The sequence below is a fragment of the Ambystoma mexicanum genome, chromosome 1p, assembly GCF_040938575.1.
Source record: "Ambystoma mexicanum isolate Mex_15411 chromosome 1p, UKY_AmexF1_1, whole genome shotgun sequence".
Classification (NCBI taxonomy): Eukaryota; Metazoa; Chordata; class Amphibia; order Caudata; family Ambystomatidae; genus Ambystoma; species Ambystoma mexicanum.
The window spans coordinates 163,803,101-163,828,530 of NC_090921.1; the positions used below are offsets into that span (position 1 = coordinate 163,803,101).

General features: G+C 45.5%; 1 protein-coding gene across 4 annotated transcripts in view; it reads left to right on the top strand.

Moving 5' to 3' along the window:
• The window catches only part of DLG4 (discs large MAGUK scaffold protein 4), a 1,400,174-nt gene that overhangs the window by 937,136 nt on the left and 437,608 nt on the right, over positions 1-25,430 (top strand). For all 4 annotated transcript variants that reach the window (XM_069645917.1, XM_069645954.1, XM_069645945.1 and 1 more), the window contains one exon: positions 21,905-22,069. In XM_069645917.1, coding sequence (XP_069502018.1) covers positions 21,905-22,069 — 165 coding nt within the window. The remainder of the gene's footprint in view (positions 1-21,904; positions 22,070-25,430) is intronic.

Genomic DNA, 25,430 nt, shown 5'->3' on the forward strand with positions numbered 1-25,430 from the left:
GCCTAGGGTTTTACTGAGTGCTCCCGTGACTTTGTTTCAGTTCTTTATAAATTGCTCAACACATTGTAGCGACGGTAGTGCGCACATTCCCCAGTTTCTTGTTCTGGCTTGATAACGTTGCCTCCAGGTTTTTTGTTTGCCAGTGTCTCAGAGCCCGTCATTGTTTTCCTGATACGAATCATCTGGGGGTGAACAGAATGGAATCATTTTTAAATATTACACTGTTTACCTGCACAGGTTCTCTGGGCGTGCACTGCAGGGAAATGAACGTGGTGTCTGTCTGAAGTGGGAGCTCTGTGCAAGTATCGCAGAAGCGCACGGTGTGCTTCTACCATAGGGCCGGACTTTCTCCTCGAGTGCCGTGAGAAAACCTGGTGCATCTCTGATATGGATTCGGGCTCAGTGTGCTGTAAAAGAAGTGTGACGTGGTTCTGGTATTTTGCCGGCTTGCTAAGCGAGCACCAGAGAAAAACGTAACTTGCCGCTAATGTCTCAGTGGGTGTTTACAACCTATGTTAAAGGGATTTGGTTCTTTCGCTACATGTTTTCCGTTTCTCGCAGTGTTTAAAATATCTTAGAGACAGGGTTTATAAATGCTCCTGCTTCATACATAAAGTTTTGCTTTTTGAGAATGATGAGCGCTTTGTTACTCGTACCATATTGTTTAAAATCCTCAGATTTGGCGGCCATCACCCTGAGTGGGGAAGCATCGTCAAATGCCTCTCCTGCCCTGAGATGGGGACTAAATGGGAGTGCTCAGAGGGTATACCCCGTACCAGCCCCGGGCCCATCATGCACTAGTTCAGAGAGGCTCCTTACCCCGGTCGTCACCCCATAAAGCAGCACCATTGGTAGCCAGGGGGCTTCATCGCATACCTCCCCCTCTTCTTTCCAGCACCTCTGGTGATCTGCTGTGGGGGATCTACTTAAATAATGTATATTGTCCTGGAGTTTAGCTGCCCGGTGGACAACAGAATATGCATTGTGCTGAAGCAATAGAGACCGCTTCATGACTGTTGGATTGGTGTTATTGTGGTAGAAAGTCAGGCGCATGGGACATGGTCCATAGCTAGTGTGAATTTGCGTCTTGGTAGATAATACTTGCCTCTATGGCCCCTTTGATGGCCAGACCCTCGAGCTGAAAGTGACATTGTTCTTTTCTCAGGGGTGGAGATTCCTGCTTAGGAAAAGGGGGGGTTGTCCTACGCCATGCCAGACTCGAGAGAGTACTGCCCATAACCCTACTTGGAGGGCCTCTGGTTGCAGGATGAACGGTCTTGCTTACCCATTCGTGTGCTGCAGAAAGATGGAGTGGGCTGGATGAATAGAGAATAAAAGTGACCTGAATTACAAAGATGGAACAGGCACAGCCAGACAGCCAGACAGGTATACCTTTTACACCTCTTTGGGTAGCACAGGCCGAGGGCAGCCTTAGGTGGGATGTCAACAAGCACAGTAGCAGTCCAAACAACAGTAGTACTTAATTAAACAAAATATATGAACACAGTAACAAAACCACTATAAACCACCCCTGTGAAAGCAAACACAAATAATGCAGACTTTAGGGGCTCTCTGGGTTTGAAGACAGGGCTGCACAAGTAATGATTTTAGCTGAAATCTTTAAAGTTAGTGAAGATGTCTTTAAAAAGGAAGAGAGTGTGATTGTATAATTTACTAGGTGTGAGAAACCTGAGGGCGTTCTCACTTCTATTCCCTGTGTATCCCCCTCTCGGGTGGCCAGGGAAGGGCCATCGCTCTTGGATCCTGACCCTGGGGGTGGAGATGTAAGGGAGGATCACCTGGGTGGAGGAGACTTGGGGAGTGGGGAGGAGATGTCCTTAGGTGAGACATGGTATCCCCCATTTCCCTTTCATAATGAGTCTTCTGTCCCTCAAAACTTTATAGCCTATTGTCAACCCTTTTGCTGTTCTTCCCTTAAATCTTTCCCTAAGAAACACCAGTTGTGTTCTGGGACGAGGAGGAGGCCAGCAAGAGGAATGCAGGACTGCTGTTTGAACAGTGAGCGGTCTAGTCCTTTTTCGACCAGTCATGGTGCCAGGAACATTAAATGCAGGAAGTCCTATGGAAATGGGGAAAGCTGTGGTAGCAGGGCTACGGACTGCTGGGCGAAAACAGGCTTCTCCAGAGAAGCGGCGTGGCAAGCAGAGCGCTCGAGCCCCTTTGGAAGATGCAGAGTGTATGCAGCGGGAAGCAAATCTGAAAGACGCTGGAGGCCGGTGGCAGGCAGTGAGAGAGAAACAAGCGTACCCAGCAAAGCGGTTGCAGGAGTCCCGAGCTGCAGGAGAAGCATCGCTGGGTGAGCAAAGCCACCGAGAGCCGCTGGGAGACTGCGCAAGGCACTGCATGAGGAAGAGAGAGCTTGTGGCTGCAGGAGACCTTAGGGGCAAGCTGTAAGATCAAACCGGTGGGTCTACCAAGCAGGGCGAACACTGCGATGGCAGGCGAACACGCAAAGCAAGTAATGAACATTGATTTGAATGAAAGCAAGTATTACTTTTGAATATAGATTTAAGTGAAAGCAAGTTTAAGTTCTTTTGAATACTGATCGGAGTGAAAGCAAGTCTGAACACTTTTGAATACTGATTGAGGTGGAAGAAAGTTTGTGAAACCTCCTGATACAAGGAACTGTGTTATATGAGAAAACAAGCATTTGCAAAAGCGAAGGGAGTATAAGGAACAGTATATTATGAGAAACCCAGCATTGGTAAGAACCAGGAGAATATAAGAAAGTGCAACAAGTGCATGGTGGCAAACCAAGCCACGATACAATGTCAAGAAGGTGTGATATATGAGAATGAAACAAGCACCACTGTCAAAACTGAAGCAGTGGCCACGTGTTGATGGAAAAGCAGCAAGTAAGGTGTACTGTTTGCATGACCTGTAATGGTTGGACCGTGTGGTCCAACAGCTGCACCTAGACCGAGTGCTCCCCTATATAGAAAAGCCACTTAAAACACCCACAAAGAAGCTTATGTTTGAATTGCAAAGAACTGGTGTAAGATTTGATGTCAAAGAACTGAACTACACATGTGAATTGGTGAAAGTAACAATATCAGAAGAGCTGGGAAGTGTCCCAAGAAAGCTAAAAGAACTGAAGTCTTGGGGAAGGGAGCCCCCTGTGCCTTATGAACTATCTTGAACATGGGGAAGGGAACCCTTGTACCTTATGAACTATCTTCAACTTGGCGAAGGGAAAGCTGGTTACAAGCCAGGAGCTGGAAGAAGCTCTCAACCTTTCTTTGAACACTACTTCTTTTGATGCTGACATCCCTACACATTGTATACAGTTAGATGTGAGAGCCGGTGTAGGTTTTGGACACAGACAGACATTTGCTTTGCTTCCTGACACAGACTATCCTTAGTTTTCTTTAGGTAGGGAAATCCCACCTCAGCATAGGGCAAGTTAGGCCTTATTTCATCCTACACTTTTAGTTAATCAAGGTTTGTGGACTGAAATTTGATCTGTTGTCTGTGTCTGCTTCGTGATGCCTTGACATAGGACACTTTAAAGCAGGCTGGGGGCGAGAACAAGTACCCTTACCTTTATTGATGCTTTGTAAGCTTATTTGCTCAGTACCTGGGCACTGGGCGCTTTCGGCACAGAGCTTGTTTGAGCCGGGGAGCGACGATGATGGGATCAAATGAGGCAGTGCTGTTCGGTACCACAATGACTTGTGATTCAAACACACTGGGAAATGGCAGGTGATATCGGGTCAGAGGCGCTGGTGGACTTGGCAGTCTCGGATGTCGAGAAGCAAAGACTTCCATGTGCATAGTAATTACTGCCATGCACATGAATGTGCATATGATATGTGGTAGACCACAGGGATGGAGGACGGACGTGAGGGGTGGGAATGTGACTGTGGGGTTTGGGATGATAATGATTTGGCTCACTTTTCACTCTCCTTTTGAAAGCATATAGGATGTAGGAGAGGTGCTGCGCACGAAAGCATCAAGCTTATTCACCAGTTATTGAAAGAAACGGGTACACAAAACAAAATGTGCTCTTTGTGTTCTATCTACATAGTTGCCAGTCAATTTGGGGTTCTGATGGTTTCTGAGTGCATAGGATTGTAGTCTTCAGATATTCCATTTTGTAATAATTTGAGCAGTCTGTATGACACCGTTTTGCATTATGCTTAATGTGATTCTGATTATGTAAATGCTCTTTTATTGTTGAAAACCAAATAAAATATTAACGCACACAGGTTGTGCATCTTGCTTTTTGAATCATATAACAGAGGCCTCGGTGGTGACTAAAGAAGAAATACCACTACTTTCCCGTTTAAGAGCTTTGTATGGAAGCCTAGGCTGCATTTATTTGGATCAGTACTTTTTTCCCTAGAGATAAACTTCAAGGACGGTGCTAGAAATGTGTCTAGTTACTGCCAGCCATTATCGGGTTAAATCAACTTTAGGGTTGATACAGCACCCATTCTCATGGTCTAAGGTGGTAGCAGTGAGTGTTGGGATGTTGTTGACTATGCTCATAGCAAGTTATGTTGTCACTAAACTGCTGGATTGTTATGACCTCTTGACGTTGCCCTGAGCCTGAGCCTACTACTTCGACAGATTGAATTGCGAGCATTCTATTGTCTGGAGGGTGCACCACAATAGTGGTTACTGTGGATACACCATTCAAAGGTTTGCCTAATGCTAGCGAGCTGGCTCACATTTGTTTGGAATGTTACACCTCTGTTTGCCATGTAAAACAGTTCATTATTGAGGATCATAATACATCACAAAGGTCCTGGGAGCAGGTTGTATGACTTTCGGATTGGAACTAGATCTTTCCTATGGCTATCATCTACAGACCATTGGGAAGAGTGCGATAGTGACTGAAGAAGCTGGACCCTCAGCAGAGCCAATTTATAACTACGGGATGTTCCATGCCTATTGCCCAGTATGTAAAAACCTAGGAGTGGATCTAGACTCTCAGCTATTGTCCAGTACGTACGTGACACATCTTCCATCTTCCTGTTCGTACATGATTGGACTGTAGTGGCAGATTCGGCCATACTTGTCACACAAGAACAGAGCACAAGCCGCGCCGGCCATCACTGACGCAAAACTGGACTACTGCAATAGCCTCCTTGTGGGCACTTTGCAATCTGACATAAAGAAGTTGCAAGTAATTCTGAATGGGGCAGTGCGGGCAGTTTGTGGGCTCAGGAACCAATCACATGTCTCGGAGGCCCATCGGAAGTTACACTAGCTCCCAGTGCATCACAGAGTGCAGCATAAGGCTCTTACTTTTGTATACAAATGCCTGTCACGTAATGCCCCTTGTTATCTTAGTACAGGTATTAAGAAGGCCCCTATCAGTCAAACTTTGCGCTCTAACTAGAACAGTCTATTGGATCAACCTATGTTCGCCTTAAAGAAGTATGGTGGTACCAGTTTTGAGGTCTGAGCTCCACTACTGTGGAATGCTCCACCGTCTTCATTGAAAATGTTTCCCTGCCTGCCCCAGTTTACGAAATGTTTGAAGACCTTCTTATTCGACAGAGGCACTGACTAATTGACCATTTTGGTATCTCTCTTTTTCAGTTTTCTGTCTGTGTGCACTCTGATGCCTTAGGGTTTGTGGCACCATATAAATGACCAATAGAAATAGACTTTAGAGAAGTGTGTAAAGTGCTTTGTGGGTGCTAGTCAATCTCATTGGAAGAGGTCGCCCAGAGCAGAACTTGTCTGTAATACCTGTCCGCATCAGAGGAATTACTGGATGAGATATGTTGGGTCAGTGGCATGGAAATCACCGCCCGTCTCATCACAAAACAGCAGATTTTCGAGCACATAATCCTAACCCACGGGTATATCTGCACTGGGTTCCCTTCCAAACCTGTTTCACCTTGAAATCAACCTGCTTCAAATATAAGGCAATGGCAAAGTTACCCAGCGGACAAGACACATCACTAGGGGAGAATAACTGGGGACCAGAAATACCAACATCGCTAGACCACAGCTAAAGGATTTAAGAAGGAAATAGTCAGACCACTGGCCTTCTGCTTCTACACATATTAAATTGAGCCCATGTCTCCTGCAGTTCAGTTAGAAGCTGAAGTCCCTTTTGTTCAAGAAACAACTTAGCGAGCAACACCTGTCCCCGTTATAATGTCTCCTCCTGCTAGTCCCATCCCTACCCTCCACTCCCTGTTCTTATTCTGTATTATGTCTATTTTTTGTGCCGCGCTGTATGCCTTGCCACCTAAGTTCATGCTTTATAAATTCCATACAGACATTCCTATATATACATGCTAGTTCTCAATTACCAGGTGTCTCAGAGGGATATGAAATATCTCGGAAGAAAGCTTTGGAGAATACTGTGGGTGACCAGGGTTGGTTGCTATCTGCATTTTACCTGTACTGTAAGTGAAACTGTCACCTCCTGCCGGTTGTGGTGCATGCCATGCAAATGAGGAGTTTGAAAGTTCAGAAATGTGAGTTTCTCGTTCCTTTTTAAGGTACCTTGTAGTATGGTATGGTGTGATAGTTTGACATTTCGCTGGCAAACCCAGGGCATTTGCAAAGGTATTTGGTGTATTGTTGTGCTCCCAGGCCCTTATAGCCGAAGCTGCATTGGGAGGCCAGCCTGACTTTGTCCTGCAGGTTTGGTAGCGCTCGGTTTCCCTAGGCCCTTAAATTCGTCCAGCCTAGAGTCCTGCTCATCATGACATTGTGGAGCCTTGCATTTGCAAGTGCCTTGGGTCCTCCTCGTGTTTTTGCAGGTGGATGTATGGTTCTGTTATGACTGCCACTTGTCATTCCGTTTACTTGTTGGTATTGCAGTGGCTAACGGGTTTACCAAGCCGTCGTGTCACGGGTGTTCCTTCCTGTCAAACCATTGAAAAGGAAGCGCATGTGCCACAATGGTTAGGGAAACCTGTATGACAGTAAGTGAGCCAGCATCGCAACTCTCATCTTGTTACTGCACCGCTATGGTGCTGCTGCTGCTGCTGCTGCTGGTGCTGCTGCTGCTGCTGGTGCTGCTGCTGCTGCTGCTGCTGGTGCTGCTGCTGCTGCTGCTGGTGCTGCTGCTGCTGCTGCTGCTGGTGCTGCTGCTGCTGCTGCTGCTGGTGCTGCTGCTGCTGCTGCTGCTGGTGCTGCTGCTGCTGCTGGTGCTGCTGCTGCTGCTGCTGCTGGTGCTGCTGCTGCTGCTGCTGGTGCTGCTGCTGCTGCTGCTGCTGGTGCTGCTGCTGCTGCTGCTGCTGCTGCTGCTGCTGGGGCATCTTGATGGAACTCTTCTCATGCAGTCCCCTGGATGTGGATCAAATGAATGCAGTGAACAGGGGGTGCTTCCTGCCGGCTGCTTTTACCTCCTGTATTTATGTTGGTGTACTAGGTGGCTCCCCATTCCTGACATTGTGCATTCTTAAGTATCTGGGCTCAGTTGCGATGAGCTAGGACTGCTGGAATTCGAACCTCTGCAGCTTGAATGAAACTCACAGCAGCAGGTGCTTAACTGTTCTAAGTCATGTATATGTCCGATGGATTGTGGAACTCTGACCGTTTAATAGCAATTCTGACTGTGCGAACACAAGTGTTCCAACTATACCCTGCAAAATAAGGGGTGTGTGCTTGCAGGTCACTCATTGGGTGAACAGAGAAACTCCACTGCATGTCGGACCCATGTTCCTCAAAATAAAAATGAAGAAATTAATATCAACAGTAAGGGTTAAAGTGTCTCGTTGCAAGCTGCTAGCCAGCCAGAAACAGTCACTCGCCCCCTCGGTTCTTCATATGCACTCATCGCACAATTTCCTACTCGCCAATTGCTGGTGACTAGTGCTCATGCTGGCGCCTATCAAAAAGGGAGTAAAGTGAGAGGCATTACCTGTTCTCAATTGTACCCAAAACATGTGTACCAGCCAGCAATTAACGGAAATATACATATATAGGCATTTTTAAAAGTTAAACTGTTGACACGAGGAACACCAGAAGCAGACCAATGGCAGAAAGTGTTCTAAATAGAACATAGGCCCTCCGATATGACTGATCCTCTGAGTATGTTTGGGGTCATACAATAAATCTGGTACATGTTTGGAGGGCACATCTACACACCCCTAGATGCTATCCTTGTTCTGTTGCTTTTAAAATAATAGTCAAATATTACTTTGAAAAAATATAGAAAAATAGATCTCATAATTCATTAAAACCTTTGTCAATCCACACCATCATTGGTTCAATTGATTTGCAATACACATACATCAATACAAATATGTACATAGGTCATGTAAGCTCGTGGACGCAGCACCAAGACAAACAATTATGACCACATAGTGTTCTTGGAACTCGAGTGGGGAGTAGTACATATACAATTATAAACTCTCCTGAATTACCCTACATGTTTCTGTCCCAATAAAGCCCTTTTATGCTGGACATTCCTCAGGGGACACAATTATCCACAATTGTGTAGTGAACTTCTCGTTGTATGGAAAACATTACTTTTAACATGTGTACAGAAAGAACCCATCTTCCAAAATCCTTCCAGGAGTATCTGTAAAGGTAGAGAATGTCATACTTAGTCGCTATTTAGTCTATTGAATGACTGAATGAACACCCCTATATATGAATGCAAAAAGTCTACCTGGAATCGTAGCCCATGGACACCAACAACCATAAACGTTGACGCCGCACCATCATAGTATGTCTGGTTCTGAAAAGTCGTCTTTCAACTGGCTAATCTGTAAAACGGACCCATAAGACCCTTTCTTTAGTTATACACTTCTAATCATCTCTCACTTGATATGTAGTGAAATAAAAGGCTTAACTATGATCGCTTTGCATGCGTTGAAACAGGTTACCAGGCAGGCTATGCCCCACTCTTCCAAAATCGCGTGTTCTAATCACCTAAGCTTTAGTACATGCTTCATATTTTTGCATCATGCAAGGGCAAGAATATGATCAAAACCGAAGTGTTTTCTTCACAAATATTTTGTTGGTGGATTCCATCATATTCCTGCCATTTCACAAGCCTAACATTTGTGTATTTGTACGTCAACATTGGCGTGTCCAACGTTTGAAGACTTGAACACATTTGTAAGTAATTTGTTCTTGCTGATTTCCTTGCATGTTTAATGTTTGTGTGGGCGTGTGTGTGCTTTTGTGAGTGTGTTTTGTGCTTATTGTTACTCCGTTTCTATGGTATATGTGTACATTCCTTGAAAATGTTACCTTTGTGCCTATGCGCTTTCCTAGCCTATAGTCAGTACTTAGTCGGATTCTGAGCCTATTGGATGTCCATGTTGTGATTTCGGGATCTATTTGATTACAGCGCAGAAATCACTGCGAATGCCCAAAACAGTTTATTTTGGGGGAATTTATACCCTTTTTCTCATAAATAAATACAGAAGAAGTACCCGCCACACCCCTCCACCCTCCACCCTCAACCCCCAATCCTAAATAATACCCCTACTCCACAACCCGTCCTTATATGCGAGAAAAAGTGTATAGATTCGATTAAATAAATCCCAGGTTTTCGGCCTCGCATTGGTGGGATTCGACATTTTGGTATGATATTGTGCTTTTGTGCATTCAGTGCGCATAATCTTTGCGTATGCACACAGTCCTCCAGGAAAGATTTCGAAGGGGGAGTATTTTACTCATTATTTTTTAAAGTTTAGAGTAAAATAATTTGTTAGGGGTGAAAAAAGTATGTCCCAATGGAGATATTTTATAAGTGAGTAAACATATATTCACTAATTAACAGGAATGTTTCTTTTTAACTAGTTATTCATGCACATTAAAAGCAGAAGGACCAGCTCCTATGTGTCGCTTTCCTATTTTATGTTGTGAGAATGTTTTACTCTCCATTGTATTTGCTAATTTTTAAGGAGTGAAATTGGCTGATACAGCCCTTATCTGTGGGGCTGTATGCACGTTGTTCTAAGAGTATACAGGTGTATTTGCGGTTTACGTTATGTGTGAGGTGTCTGCATTATTTAATGTTTTGCTATGTTACTTTACAGGGTGTTCATACCATGCACCACTGCCATTTGCATGGTCTCCATGAGCTCAGGTGGATCGTACAGAATGGTGTGAGGGGTTAGAAGTGAGAGGCGGACACACAGTTGTAATGTTTTCAACATTATATATCTTTCTTAAAAATAAAAGGGTTGGATAAAAACCTATCCTAAACAGAGTTTCCCTACCTAGGAAATTAAAACTAAGGATCAAGAACAGCCTTTGTCTCGTCGTCAAAATGATGTAAACTGTTGTTGTGTCCAAAACATAGTACTCTGACCCTCACACTAGAAATGAACAACCAAGATTGCAAGGACATTTTTCTAACTTAGGCTTGACAAAAGTGTTCCCAATAAAAAGCAAATAGATTAATCCCAAAAAGAAGAATAGTCTTTTCCAAGGAGTAATCCTTGTATCCAGAGAGTGGTTCCCTTCCTCTGGATTTCTCAGGTAGGATAGAAAAAAGTGTCTCTTTCAAACAACAACTTCTTATGAATGGCAAACGCGTCTCTTTCAAAGAACAACCTCTTCTTTGATTCTTTATACCTGGTTCAGGACATTTCTGTGCAAACAATACGTCCACCATTCAGCTTTTTCTAGGTTTCTTTGAGTTCCCAACCCAAAGGGGTCTTATTCACGATGAGATATTCCATATATGGTTCACTTATAAACCTGTTTGATATTTTAGGGGACCACCTGATGTACATGTCCACCAAAAATCCTCCTGTGAGCTCTTCATGTTTCTGCTTATACCGTTCAGATAGGTATTTTGATTTTTAATAGGAAAATGTTTTTTTTCAATTTCACATCTTCCACTTGCCTGTTTTCTTAAAGTTTCTAGTATAATTGTTTTACCATGTGTTGTGCAAAATGAAATCCATTTCTTTCTCTGACTTTATCAGACTTCCTGGTATTCTCCCCTGCCAGGAATCCTGTAGTAGGTTATTAAATCCCCTGGTGTACTCTCCTGCCAGGTATCTTCCCACAATATTAACGTGCTTATTCGACTTCAACTTGCCTGTTGATTTCGACTTCCAGGACTTCCTTTCTTCTAGTTCATAGATTTCCTGGTATACTCTCCTGCCAGGTATCTTTGTCTTATTCCTCTGTGTATTTCGAATGGATTGCTTGGTATACTCCCTGTCAGGAATCCCCTTCTGGGGTCTTGCAATTCCCCTGGTATGCTTCTCTGCCAGGCATCTTTCTTCCCCACCCCCCAAGTGCTCACTACCTGATGTGCTTCTTTCACCAGGGCTTATTTTCTTGGTTTACTGTCTCTTAGTATTGCACAGTTGCATTCCTTCACTGTGGCTATACTTCATTGGATTGAGGTACTACTTGTTCCAATTTTCCCCATACTGATATCTCACATATGGAGATTTGTTCAAGTTCTGTTTTTTAATGTTTTCTTTAGTATTCCTTTGCTTTTGATAATATCTGCCCCCTCTTTCCCCATATGACATCTCACACATGAGGATTCGTACAAATTCTGTCTTGGTCTTTGTTATCTACTTAGTCGGTATTCGAAACAATTTCTTAATTGCTCACATGCCTCTCGGTACGCCCCAGGGTCCACAATATGTCTTGGCAGCTTCAATGGTGACTGGTAGTGTCCCTGATCCATGGCACGTTGTTGCAGTGAAGCCTTCACTCTGCAATGGCGTTTCCTCCTTGGCAGACCTTCTCCCAGCTCTACTGCCAGCTCTGCGTTCACCTGCCGGTAAGACTGCTTCTTCTCAGCACATTCCCGGGAGCTCTGCTGCTGGCTCTCCAGCAGCCCCCCCACAGTGTCTGCTGTGTGTCCTTTAGCTCTGCACCGTGACGGTAGGTAATGACTGCGAGCAGCAGTCTGGAAGTGCCTGCCTTCTCCAGCACGGTCCGTTCCATGCTGCTGCCTTCTCCCTCGGTCCTGCTTCCTTCTTCTCCTTCTTCCTGTGCAACAACTAGTCTGCATGTTCAACTTGTTGTTTTCTTCAATCCATCGTAATTCCTTCTTCCTCTTCCCAGTACTTGAGGCTGTATGGGAGTTGTAGTCCATAAGAGTCCATAAGATTGCTGGGACCTTTAAAGTGATTTTCTTTAAGATTTTTGTTTGAAGCAAAAACATCAGAAACAGGAGATGTTAGGTGTATATTATGTGCATTTGAGGTATAAATGGTACTCTGCCTAGAGTGTTTTGCAGGAAGGGCTTTTGGTGTTTTACAACAGGGGAAACTTGTATAGTGACAACAAGCCATCAAGAATTTAGGGATTATGGGGGTTTCCTCTCTGGGAAGGCAAGAATACTGCATCTCTTCTTATGGGGTCACCGCCTTCCCCGACAGCCATCTCCACCCACATGATCCAGGATCAGGTAGCCCCTTTTGTCCCCTGGTCATGTGGGAGGATATTTCTGATGGGGAATCAGTGATGACTCCACAGGATTCATCAGAAAGGCGGGTGGAGTAGGTTAGTGGGGAGAGAGGGGAAATGCAAAAAGGGTTTGCTGTTTTGTTGTTGCATGCAGCCCGGAGTTCCCTGAGCTGTGCACAGAGGTCTGTGTCTAGGTATTCTGTGTCGAGAACATAGAGGCATTTGTGTCCAGAGGGGAACATTATGTGCCTGTGGTGCTAGGATGCATTACCCTAGACTGTGCTGGGTATATGATTGTAGAGGTGTAGCTGTTTATTGTTTGATGTTTATTGAAACAGCAATTGAATTGCCATGTGCAAATGGCTTAGTTGCAGTGTCTCTAGTGTGTTTGCACAAAGAAGTAGAGAAGGTTAGTAGAGGGATATTAGTGGCGCATCCATCTAGCCTGGCACTGGTGACATGGAAGTAGTGATGCCCTTTTGGGTAGGTACTTCCGGGGACACAGAAGGAGAACATTTGGAGTATGCACCCGAGGGTATCACGTTGTCAGTGTGTGAGAAAATTCCAGAGTAAATTTAGAGTAGGGAAATTTTCCACACACCTTCCTGCTGCGCCACAATTATGTATGAACAAAGTTCCAAAATCACATGTGTTGGTGATCCAATTAGTTTTGTTTATTGGCCCTTTCCGATTACACGTGTTTCGGCATTGACTATGCCTTTTTAAAATCAGGGCATATCCTTCAGCGTTATTCATATATGCATGTTTGTAGAGATGTTGAGATAGTACTGGGGTAAATCCCATCTGCTGCAAATGTTTTTTTCTTGCAGCTCGCGTCGTGTGTAACGGCCATTTTGGAACTTTGTTCATACATAATTGTGGCACAGCAAGAAGGTGTGTGGAAAATGCACATTTCCTTACAAACAAACGGAGTGGGGGATCTCTTAGTCTCCGTCTTTCACACACCAATGCGACACCTACAAATCTAAATTAAAGTACTAGTCGCGGGCGTTTCACAGTGATATCACAAAAAGTTCCTCAAACCATAGATTTAGAGTAGGGCTTCTGGAGAGTGCTAAGTCGTGGTGTGTTTCTGTGCATGTCTGTCTGTGTGTGTGTGTGAGAGAGAGCGAGCTAAGGGAATGAAGAGCATGCATTGTCATTCTGAGTATATTACCTGTGCGTATTGTACTTTCTCATCTCCCGAGTGGATGGCAGGTACATATGCATATTGCAAGTATTGCCTGTGTGTGTGTGTCGATACCTATAGTTATTGCAAACTCCAAACCTATTGTGCATGAAGTTTCAAATGATAGGTTTTGGAATTCAAAAAGTGAATATCTCTAGTTTGGCTGATCCAATTTCTGAAATTCTAGCGGCTTGCAACTTTTTCTTTTAAGCGCTCGGTCATAACACTTGAGGTTATGCATCCAACAAGCTTGTTGTTTTTTGAATCTATGAAGAACCCAATTCAATAAACACCTATTTTTCAACATTCTTTTTCTACATGAAAAGTTTGTTGTAAGTTCACACGTGTGTGGTCGGATATTGCCGGGTGTGTAGTTCGACAACTTTGATTCACTTACATGGATTCCGTCAACGGTTACAGAGGAAAATGTTTTCTCATTTTCCTATGTTCAGTGTCATGTTATCTTAAATACAGTTCTGCACCTGTGACACTATAAGGACAAACGGTTCAGGGCCGAAATCCTTACCTTGCAGAGCACACAACCCAAAGTCCTGCTACGGGGAGGATGCCTGGGTGAGCACCGTTGGGCCACAGAGGAAAGGCATTTGCAAGTCCACTTGCTGCAGAGATTCCGTGCTGAACCTGTAGGGGACAAAATGTGAAGAGCCGTGGACCATCCACAAAACAGGAAGTGGAAAGAAGGCAGCGGCAAGTTATGTAACTTCCTGCGGCAATGCACAGAACCGGACAGAAATGGGATGGGCCAAGCCCTGCCAAGGAATGAGGAAGGGGAGGAGAATAACCTATCCCGAAGAGAGGAATGGATTAGGTAGGGGTCACAGACATATAAAAGAAGCAGCCTCCCAGACATATAGAGAGAGCTGTTGGCTGTTTTAGGAAGGAGGTTTGCAGAGGCACTGTGGAAGCCTGAACCTGAGCAGTGGTGAATTTGAGAGGTACTTAGAACACTAGAACCTTAGATTTGCTGAAAGACGGGTAGCATTGTAGTTGTGAGAGGTGTTCAGAACCCAATAGCCCTTGAAACTGAGACTTATTGAATCTGAGACGTGCTGGAACCCTGATAGTTCTTGGATCTGGGAGGTGCTGAGAAGTAGAGTACATGTAAACCTGAGTTTGCCTTGAACCTGAGAGGTGCTGAGGATGTGAAAGCATGTGATTGTGAGATGTGCTGAGAACCCAATAACACTTGAACCTGAGAATTACTGAGAACATGTGAACCTGAGGAGCGCTGAGAGCATGGGGATACTTGAACCTGAGATGTTTGGCAACCTGGGAACACTTTAAAAGTTCTAAGAAGCTAAAAGGTCTGAAGAAATGGAATACTATTTGTATTCTTAGAGGTGCTAAAAGCTGAAAGCACTTGCCTTTTGTGAGGTGTTGACAACTCTGAACCCCATGGCTCCAGATAAGTGGTAAGAAAGCTTGAAGCAAAGTAACCCGTGTTGAGCTTTATGGGATCCGGTGTAAAAGATTTGGTCAGGCAGTACAAACCGGAAGGAAAGGGTTGACTCTACAAGGCTCCCGAAGCCATAAACCATCCATTGTTATGAGAACGGTGAGAAAGAAGAAGGAAACCCAGAACCCCGGTGTTTGCGACTCTGGGGAAAAGTAGACCAAATGGTTCAAAAAACAAAGATGAAAGACTTTGCTCGGGATCAATCGACCTGCACCGGCGAAGGTCAAGAATGAGAATGTAGGCGATAAGGTGAAAATCAAATGTTAAAAATGGAAGTACTACAATTTGATCATTTCTAGGTCTATCCATTCATTCAGTTGAGACCATTTAGTGTAACTATTTGGTCACTATCACTGATATGAAATGGCATTTATAACGCGCCGATACACAAGTGTTTCAAGGCATGATGAAATGTAGTGACCAAATTCCCGCTCATTTTTTTTCTGCTGCTTTGTTGTCGAAACGTTTGTATTTCGAAACTTTGACTGTCGAAAAAGTCACTATAAGCCCTTTTCAGATACTTACAACTTTGGCACCGTTTGAGAAAACGGCAGCAAATGTTTAAGAGAAAATACAGACCCAAAGCCTGAATTATTTAGATTTTTTAAATTAATTTTTATTTGTTTTATTTAATTGGTTATTTATAACGCCCATAATACCCAGAGGTTTCTAGGCGCAAACCCAGGGAACCTGTGTTGCTCCACATTGTCTTGCTTACAAGGCGAGCGTGTTGCCCCTGAGCTATCCTCCCGGCCCAAAATGATTGTGATGCTGCATAAAGGGAGGGCTCATAGTTCAAATATTTTGCTGTCACCTACAGCAAAAAGGTGCAGGGTGATCGGATCGCAAACATTTGGTCGAAGGAAAATTAATCAAATTATTTTTTGACAGGTGGATTTTGCTGCAGTCCCCCTTAAACCTCTTCATTAATTATTTTCCCTAACCCCACCTACACATATACATGCAACAAAATACATTGCAAAAAACACAATGAATTCTTTGACCAAATGTCATGCACCAAAAACTCCCATCCCCCAGCAAAAACTGTTTTAGAGATTTACCTGTCAGACCTGTCAGAGAAGCTGCCACTGGTCCCTCTCACGGTCTTCATTTCTTGTGGTGAAATTCTGCTCAGCGGCTTTTATACAATACCTCAAAAAGTCGCAAAAAATGTGTGAAATGTCTAGCTTGCACACTGACCTGCGGAACCCACACATTGCTATTGTGCGATCTGACCAGGTACATGAATGCCATTAAAAACCCACCTGAATGGCTATTTGAAAGAAAGTCATTCTGATTGGTTATGGAAGGGGTGGACATTTTTGCTGCACCTGCCATCTCGGTCCGTGGACTTGGCGGTGAGTCTCCAGAGTCTAAAAAAAAGACCCGATTTGCCGAAAGGGGCAGTAGACCCAGACTCGGGTTTGAGGCGAGTCCCCTGATCTGGATCTGAGGTGTGTCTGTGGATTCTATCGCTCTTGGAGCTGGGTCATAGGTCATGGCACTGTGTCTGAGCCACGTCTGCAGACTTGGAGCTGGTCCACAGATCTAGTACTTCACATATACGGAGCACTGTGAATGTGTGTGTCAGTGGGCCATGCCTCAGGCACAGTATGCATCTTTGAGCTGCCTGGGGGCATTTTCCAAGAGTCATCCTATGCCCCATTGTGCTGTGGGCAAAGGGGCCACTGGGGAACATTGGGCCTCATTACGAGTTGGGCGCTAAGGGATACCGGGCACCGGTAAGGACACCGGTGCCGGTAATCCCTTTGCACCCTATTCCGAGTTCCCTTAGCGGCTCCCTTCCTTAACGCTTGGTTTTAACAGGCTTTAAGGACGGGACCCGTTAAGGGACTTTAGAGCTAATAACGGTACCGCAATAGGACCTTCCCATTAAGCCCTATGGGGGCTCAAATGGGAATGGGGAATGGCTTTTTCAATGGGGACTTACCGGTCCCGCAAAGGTTGGAATAGACCGGTAAGTCCCCATTGAACGAGGGCGGACTAGGTACCGGTATTGGAGGTAGTCATGGCGCTAATAGCGCCATGATTACATCCATACTCGGAATGAGGCCCTTTGTGTCTCTTTAAGGTGACCGGTATGGCTGAATGTCATGCTTAATCGGAAATCGGGAGTATGAGTCATGCTTTGGGGCAATGGCATAAGTCATTACCCGGGCAGAGTGGCCATAGGTGTCTTTTAGGTGACCTGGTATGGCTGAGTGTCTTGCCCTGGGGGCCTTCTCCACTGGGCAGGGCTACAAGCCATGTCCATGCTGAGCATCATGGCACTCTGAAGTGCCGAGACGTGTCAATACATACTTACGTGACAGTTGTGCAGAACTGGCGGTGTTGTGTGAGGGTTTGATAGACTTCTTATTAGGGAAATACTTCATTCGGACTGAGTGTTGCGAACTTCACGATGGTTTTGCCCTCATTTGGGGGCTTCATCTTTTTATGGAGAGTAGTTTTAAAGCTTTTAAGAAGTCGTTTTTCCACTAATTTCCTAGTTTCTATCATGTTTAGGTGTGTGAGTGGGTATCTGTGTGTTGCTTCCATGCATATTGTACTTTAATCATATTGTATGCATGTTCAGGTTGTCATCGACTGCGTATATTGTGTATGCGCGTATCACTTTTTTCTTACCTGCGCATATTTTGAGTGTGTTGCCTGTGTGTATTTTATGTGCGAATTGCGCACATGCATGTTCCAAGCGTTATGTATGTACGTGTGGATTGTCATTGCCTGCTCATTTTGTGTGCATGTTTTGAGTTTTGTTGATGCCTTTGCCTACTCAGTGAGCTTTGTGTGTGCTCATATATGGTCTGTGGATATTTTATCTGTGTATTGTGCATACTGCACGTGTTTCACGCCATTCTTGCCACTTTTTCAAGGCTAAACTAATGAAATAGTTCCACTCCATTGTTCACCAGTGTGAAACCCAAGAGATATCATGGTTGGAGTTTATTCAAATCAACCATTTGAAAGTGTCAATTTAAGGTTTTCTGGCCGAGATCTAGGAAAACCCGTTGTTCACTTGTGCCTGGTCCCATAAAGGCACCTCCAAAATGAGAAAATGATCACCAACATTAATAAGTCCGGCTAAGGGCTGTAGGTTCAGACCAGACCCGTTTCCTGGGTTCGGTGGAGTTGGCAACTGCCCGGGGAGAGATCTTAAGGCACTTGGAGGCCTGGGGGGTGCAGGAAGTGGCCAACCCACCCAGCTGCCTCTGAGCTTGCCGCCGCTAAAACGTTAAGCATTCTTTTGTTTCAAATAAAGGAATGCATATTGTGAACTCAGACTCCGAGATGTTCGCGAGGCGCCCCCTCTGCACCCCGTCCCCACCTTATGCTCTTTGTGTTGACAGAGCCTTTAAAGTGGGGGCAATTCATAAGTGATGGCTCTTTTAACAAGCTATTGTTTCTACACCACAGTGCTAAGAACTGAAAATGGGGCATTTTTATTCTGAAGGCCAGCACAAAGCATCAGTTAGCTGGCCAAGTCTACACATTCTTCCAAGAAAATGAATGTGCCATACAGCAAAAGTTTAAAACATGTTCTTTATTTTCATGTCTTTCAATTTCACACATCCAAACTTTTTTTGTATATTACTTTTTATTTGCATATTGCACATGTTAACTGACATTTTCTTGCCTAAGTGTTCTAGTGGCTGCTTTGGGACATGGATTAAATGCATCCGCTCAGCATCAAAGAACTTTTCATTTCCTTAACACAGCAAACACTGCCAGATGAACCCTGAATGTGACATGGCACCTTGATTATGAAAGCAGGGTTCATTGTGTCACTGTGCAGACCGTAGTCTGTGGCAGATCAATGCAGTGATGTGTGTGCAGCAATGATTTGTCTGATGGCCAAGTCACCACCCTCTTTAAGGCGTCTAACTGCTGCTCCTCTCTGTAACAGCACAAATGCCTGTTTTTGTCAGATGTGTCCCATGTCCATACAATAGCACACTGGAATTGTGTATGTAACTCTAACGATTGTGGCATACTGTCCCCACACTTAAACACATAAAGCAATCAAAGCAGTTTCCTCAAATTGTACTTCCACTAGGCCAAACACCCTTTCTACACTGACACACCATGATTTTCACTAGCTGCAGGCCAGCACTAATGCCAGCTCTGTTATAAAAACGTATGGGCCCACTCTTTTTTGCAGGAATAACACCCTAAAGATGTTTCTGTATTGGGGGCTGGGGATGCTAACACTGAGACCCAGCTCCTCCACATCTAGAATTCTCAAGAAACAAGAAGCAAAAGCACCCTTTTACCCAATTTCAGTGGCTGATGTTGCAGCCATTATATCCTCAAAACCAAAAACGTAAGAAGTCAGAATCATTATATGTGCTTTATGATTCCAAACATATTAATGTTGGGGTGAGTGTTGTGAACAGTGATGTGAGCACCAAGCGATGTGTCTGTTATGTATTTACTGTTTCACACATACAACCCTTTTTATCACAGACTTGTTTATGAAATGTAGAGATCTCTGATCATTGTGATGTAATGCAAAGCAGACAGGAACCCTTATTGGTGCTATTTATCCTCGTTCTCTCTCTCATGTGGGTATTTTGAGAGAGTGCAATAGGAGTGTATCAGACTGTCCACCTTGGAATGAGAACCTTCTATCAGAAAATAATTCATATGGTTAGTCTAGTGTTACACCATGCAAAACACAAGTGAGATGGTTCAAACAGAACAGCTGCAACACAGGGCCAGCGGTCAGTGGGCCCTCAGACCCCAGCAGGCTGGGCACACCACAGTGTGTCAGTACGGGCAGTTTGAAAATTAATTCCGGCAAGGCCTTCCCTGAAAGCAAGTGACAGAAGAACCATTCACTTGGGAAGCAACAGCTGTGTTTTCACATTCGGTTTCTCATGTAAAGTATTTGAATTACAATGTAATGAAACAGCTTCATTTCTTTAACAATGATGCAATGATATTTAGGAGGGATTTTTCCCGTGGTAATGGGGTTCAGTTTGGGAGTGACATGTGCCAGTTAGGACATTCTAGTGTTTTGCCCTGGGCACCAAGTTGGCTAGAAACGGCCCTGGTTCAGACCACCAGTTTTAATCTGTTTTTGGACTGCTGCAGCCGCTCTGCCACACAGATTGCCGGAAGGTCCCTCATTCCAATGCTGTTTATTATACGGCTTTAACTGTAACGGGGCCCCTCCAGTGTTTGAAATTCACCCTCAACACCGGCAAAGTCTCCCTACTCTCCCGACAGTAGAAGAGTTGGAGACCCTTCACAGTCGCGCTACGTACTGAAAGGTATATACATGAGAGTATATTCTCTATTGATGAGTCGGAAACCTGGTTTTATAGCAGTATAACAGGTGTATTTATTTGTGTGGGCAACATGTGTTTCGACCCTCTGGTCTTTTTCAAGGCTAAATATTGACATTGATTGCATGAAAATGTACAGTGAATCTCCCGAGGAAGTGTGGTGCCCAATAGTGATCGAGTCAACAGGTTTACATGCGGCATTACAAGTTGCATGTTGTGTAAGTCAAAACATTGCATACAAGATAAGTATCTTGCCGACGCGTGTTATTTTTCAGTCCGTAAGATTCAGACATTCTATTGGGGATTATACCCAGTTATTACTACAGGGACAACAGTCCTATGGATTTATTGCAAGTCATTAAGGCCCATATTGTGAAAGCATAGCCCCCATAGATGGGAGCACAGGGATGGTCAGTTGAGAGCACAGAAGATCAGTCTTACCGATTGGAGTTGATAGATGAAGTGCAAGTCCTCGGTGGAGTTCGGGGGAGGAGCACCATGTACACGTAGAGTGGGTAATCCTACTCTCCTAAAATGCTGCCCCTGCCACTGCAGCGCCTCACCAGCAATGCCTGAGGCGACCAAACACACCTTTCAGTCACCAATCACTGGAGAGCGCTGCTAGCAGAAACATGGTGTTTCATAAAACATGCCTTCAACCTTTTTGTCCTAAAAGGGGAATAACCTTGTTGTTTGTTATGAGCAACACGTGCTGATTTTTTAGTTATTTAGGGGTGGCCTGGAATAATGAGCGTGGGACCACGGGTCAGCTGTTGTTATACTGTGCCAAATCACAAGCATAGTCGCTTCAGAGCGTGTACGTGTTCATGGATTGCCGCGCTGTGCCCCCATCGCAGGTATACAGCCCTTAGTCCGCTGGAGGAAAGGACACGCACCAGGAGAAGATGAGGGGAAAAGATGCTACAAGCACATGGAGGGAGCGAGGCATGGGTGCAGCAGGGGAAACAGGTTTGTGGGCGGCATGGGTGCATGCTGTGCCAGGAGCTGTGTCATGCATGTTGCACACAGACCGATATAGTAAGCACATTTACCCCTTAACAGCAGGCACTTTAACACCCTGAGCTAACTTTCATGGATGGAATCTACACTGACCTATTCGTATATTTCATTCGAATTGTAATTTTAAGACTGCTGATTCGTTCTCCTATATTAAACACAACTTTTCTCTCATAGGTTGTTCACCCTTTCATGCCCACAATAAAATCAATGTTAAAGCAGTATTGTTTTGTGTCATTTTAGGCCCCTGGAGTGGTGTATGTGACTACTACATGCATCTGTGGGTTGGGGGTGGGCATGCAGGATGGGTGAGCCCCTTCCCAACCCTCGTGGGCGTCGTGCTCTCCTGTGTAGTGCGGGTGATGGCTTGAGGCTCTTCTGCTCCGGCCTCTATCAATCCCTCCTGTGGCCGCGCCTTGAAGACCTTTGAGGATGCCTTTAGATTGCGGGCTATTCCAATTAGCTTGTGAGCAGATGCTGTAGATTGCGTCCCATGTATGTTCCCCATCCCATCTCGCCATGTGGAGTGCTTGTGCAGGATGTGGCCTGACGGTCTCCGTCTCTCTTCCGCAGAAATACCGCTACCAAGATGAAGACAGCCCGCCCCTGGAGCACAGCCCGGCCCACCTCCCCAACCAGGTGAAGGGGCCAGAGCTGGTACACGTGTCCGAGAAGAACCTGTCGCAGATCGAGAACATCCATGGCTACGTCTCCCACTCCCACATCTCGCCTATGAAGGTAGGGCCTGGGGAGGGGAATGGGGAGGGGGCTGGGGAGGGGTCTGGGGAGGGCGCTAGTGTTTGTGGGGAAGAAGCTGTCTTGCAACCTGCATAAAAGAGGGGGGGACAGCGAGTAGCAGGAAGCTGGAGAAAAGATTGGAAAGTCGGTGTGGGTGAAAGGAGCAGGGAAACAAAAGCAGGGCTGGCGGAAGGACATGAGATCTAGGCCGTGGGGAAGGGAGCGACTGCGGCATAACGAGGACGCTGCAGGGGCGCAGGGAATGGAGATATGGATGGGAAAGGGAAGGGGCAAACAAAGAGGGTTAGAGGGGGGAAAATCAGAGGGAAGTAGAGAGAGAGAGGAGGAGGAAAAGAACGAGAAGAGTGCAACACTGGGTTGGAAAAGGGACAAGTGGCGGGTGGAATGGGGGTGCATGCAGTAGAGGTGTAAGTAGAGAGCGGGAGAGGAAGGATTCCAAGAAAGGGTAGTGGAGGGAGAGGGAACACTGGGGAACACACGGAGGTAGAAAAGGGTGTGGCAGCAGAACAGATGGCGATGGGACCAAGACAAGAAGGGCATGAAGAGCGATTGAACTGCAGAAGGTGGATTAAGAGGAAAGGACCCAGAAGGAAGGGGAAGGCAAAGGATTGAGCTAGAGAAAGAGGACAGGAAGGGAAATGGGTCCAGCATCAGGAAGGAGAGAAGGGGGGACCAGAGTATAGATGGAGGAAGCAGAGAGGAGGACAGCCACATGAGTAAGGTGTAGAAGGGGGCAGGTAAAGGGCAGACGGAGGGAAAACACAGAGATTGAGAAGTGTGGGGATGCAGAAGGAAGGAGTAGCAAGCCATGAAGAAGGAGCAAGTGAAGTGAAAGGGGGAGAAGAAAGGGCTGAGAGAGTGAGGGAACAGGCCGGGAAAGCAGAGTGAACTATTAAGTGAAGGCGATTCAGTGGAGTGTGAAGGAGAGAAGTAATGTTGGATGAGTAAAATATGACCATGGGTTGTATGAGCATCAGGGAAAAGATGGGAAGAATGAATGCAGAGGGAGAGAGAGGGAAAAGATGGAATAATGAATGCAGAGGGAAAGAGGGAGGGAGAGAGAGGGAAAAGATGGGAAGAATGAATGCAGAGGGAGAGAGGGAGAGAGAGGGAAATGATGGGAAGAATGAATGCAGAGGGAGAGAGAGGGAAATGATGGGAAGAATGAATGCAGAGGGAGAGAGGGAGAGAGAGGGGAAAGATGGAAGAATGAATGCAGAGGGAGAGAGAGGGAAAAGATGGGCAGAATGAATGCAGAGGGAGAGATGGAGAGAGAGGGAAAAGATGGGAAGAATGAATGCAGAGGGAGAGATGGAGAGAGAGGGAAAAGATGGAATAATGAATGCAGAGGGAAAGAGGGAGAGAGAGGGAAATGATGGGAGGAATGAATGCAGAGGGAGAGAGGGGGAGAGAGGGAAAAGATGGAAGAATGAATGCGGAGGGAGAGAGGGAGAGAGAGGGAAAAGATGGAAGAATGAATGCAGAGGGAGAGAGAGGGAAATGATGGGAAGAATGAATGCAGAGGGAGAGAGGGAGAGAGAGGGAAATGATGGGAAGAATGAATGCAGAGGGAGAGAGAGGGAAATGATGGGAAGAATGAATGCAGAGGGAGAGAGGGAGAGAGGGAGAGAGAGGGGAAAGATGGAAGAATGAATGCAGAGGGAGAGAGAGGGAAAAGATGGGAAGAATGAATGCAGAAGGAGAGATGGAGAGAGAGGGAAAAGATGGGAAGAATGAATGCAGAGGGAGAGATGGAGAGAGAGGGAAAAGATGGAATAATGAATGCAGAGGGAAAGAGGGAGAGAGAGGGAAATGATGGGAGGAATGAATGCAGAGGGAGAGAGGGGGAGAGAGGGAAAAGATGGAAGAATGAATGCAGAGGGAGAGAGGGAGAGAGAGGGAAAAGATGGAAGAATGAATGCAGAGGGAGAGAGAGGGAAATGATGGGAAGAATGAATGCAGAGGGAGAGAGGGAGAGAGAGGGAAATGATGGGAAGAATGAATGCAGAGGGAGAGAGGGAGAGAGAGGGAAATGATGGGAAGAATGAATGCAGAGGGAGAGAGGGAGAGAGAGGGAAAAGATGGAAGAATGAATGCAGAGAGAGAGAGGGAAAAGATGGGAAGAATGAATGCAGAGGGAGAGATGGAGAGAGAGGGAAAAGATGGAATAATGAATGCAGAGGGAAAGGGAGAGAGAGGGAAATGATGGGAAGAATGAATGCAGAGGGAGAGAGGGAGAGAGAGGGAAAAGATGGAAGAATGAATGCAGAGGGAGAGAGGGAGAGAGAGGGTAAAGATGGAATAATGAATGCAGAGGGAAAGAGGGAGGGAGAGAGAGGGAAAAGATGGAATAATGAATGCAGAGAGAAAGAGGGAAGGAAAGAGAGGGAAATGATGGGAAGAATGAATGCAGAGGGAGAGAGGGAGAGAGAGGGAAATGATGGGAAGAATGAATGCAGAGGGAGAGTGGGAGAGAGAGGGAAAGATGGAAGAATGAATGCAGAGGGAGAGAGAGGGGAAAGATGGGAAGAATGAATGCAGAGGGAGAGATGGAGAGAGAGGGAAAAGATGGGAAGAATGAATGCAGAGGGAGAGAGAGGGAAAAGATGGGAAGAATGAAGGCAGAGGGAGAGATGGAGAGAGAGGGAAAAGATGGGAAGAATGAATGCAGAAGGAGAGATATAGAGAGAGGGAAAAGATGGGAAGAATGAATGCAGAGGGAGAAATGGAGAGAGAGGGAAAAGATGGGAAGAATTAATGCAGAGGGGGAGAGAGGGAAAATATGGGAGGAATGAATGCAGAGGTAGAGAGAGGGAAAAGATGGGAAGAATGAATGCAGAGGGAGAGAGGGAGAGAGAGGGGAAAGATGGGAAGAATGAATGCAGAGGGAGAGATGGAGAGAGAGGGAAAAGATGGGAAGAATTAATGCAGAGGGAGAGATGGGGAGAGAGGGAAAAGATGGGAAGAATGAATGCAGAGGGAGAGAGATAGGGAAAAGATGGGAAGAATGAATGCAGAGGGAGAGAGAGGGAAAAGATGGGAAGAATGAATGCAGAGGTAGAGAGAGGGAGAAGATGGGAAGAATGAATGCAGAGGGAGAGAGGGAGAGAGAGGGGAAAGATGGGAAGAATGAATGCAGAGGAAGAGAGGGAAAAGATGGGAAGAATGAATGCAGAGGGAGAGAGAGGGAAAAGATGGGAATAATGAATGCAGAGAGAGAGAGGGGGGAAGGATGGGAAGAATGAATGCAGAGGGAGAGAGAGGGAAAAGATGGGAAGAATGAATGCAGAGGTAGAGAGAGGGAGAAGATGGGAAGAATGAATGCAGAGGGAGAGAGGGA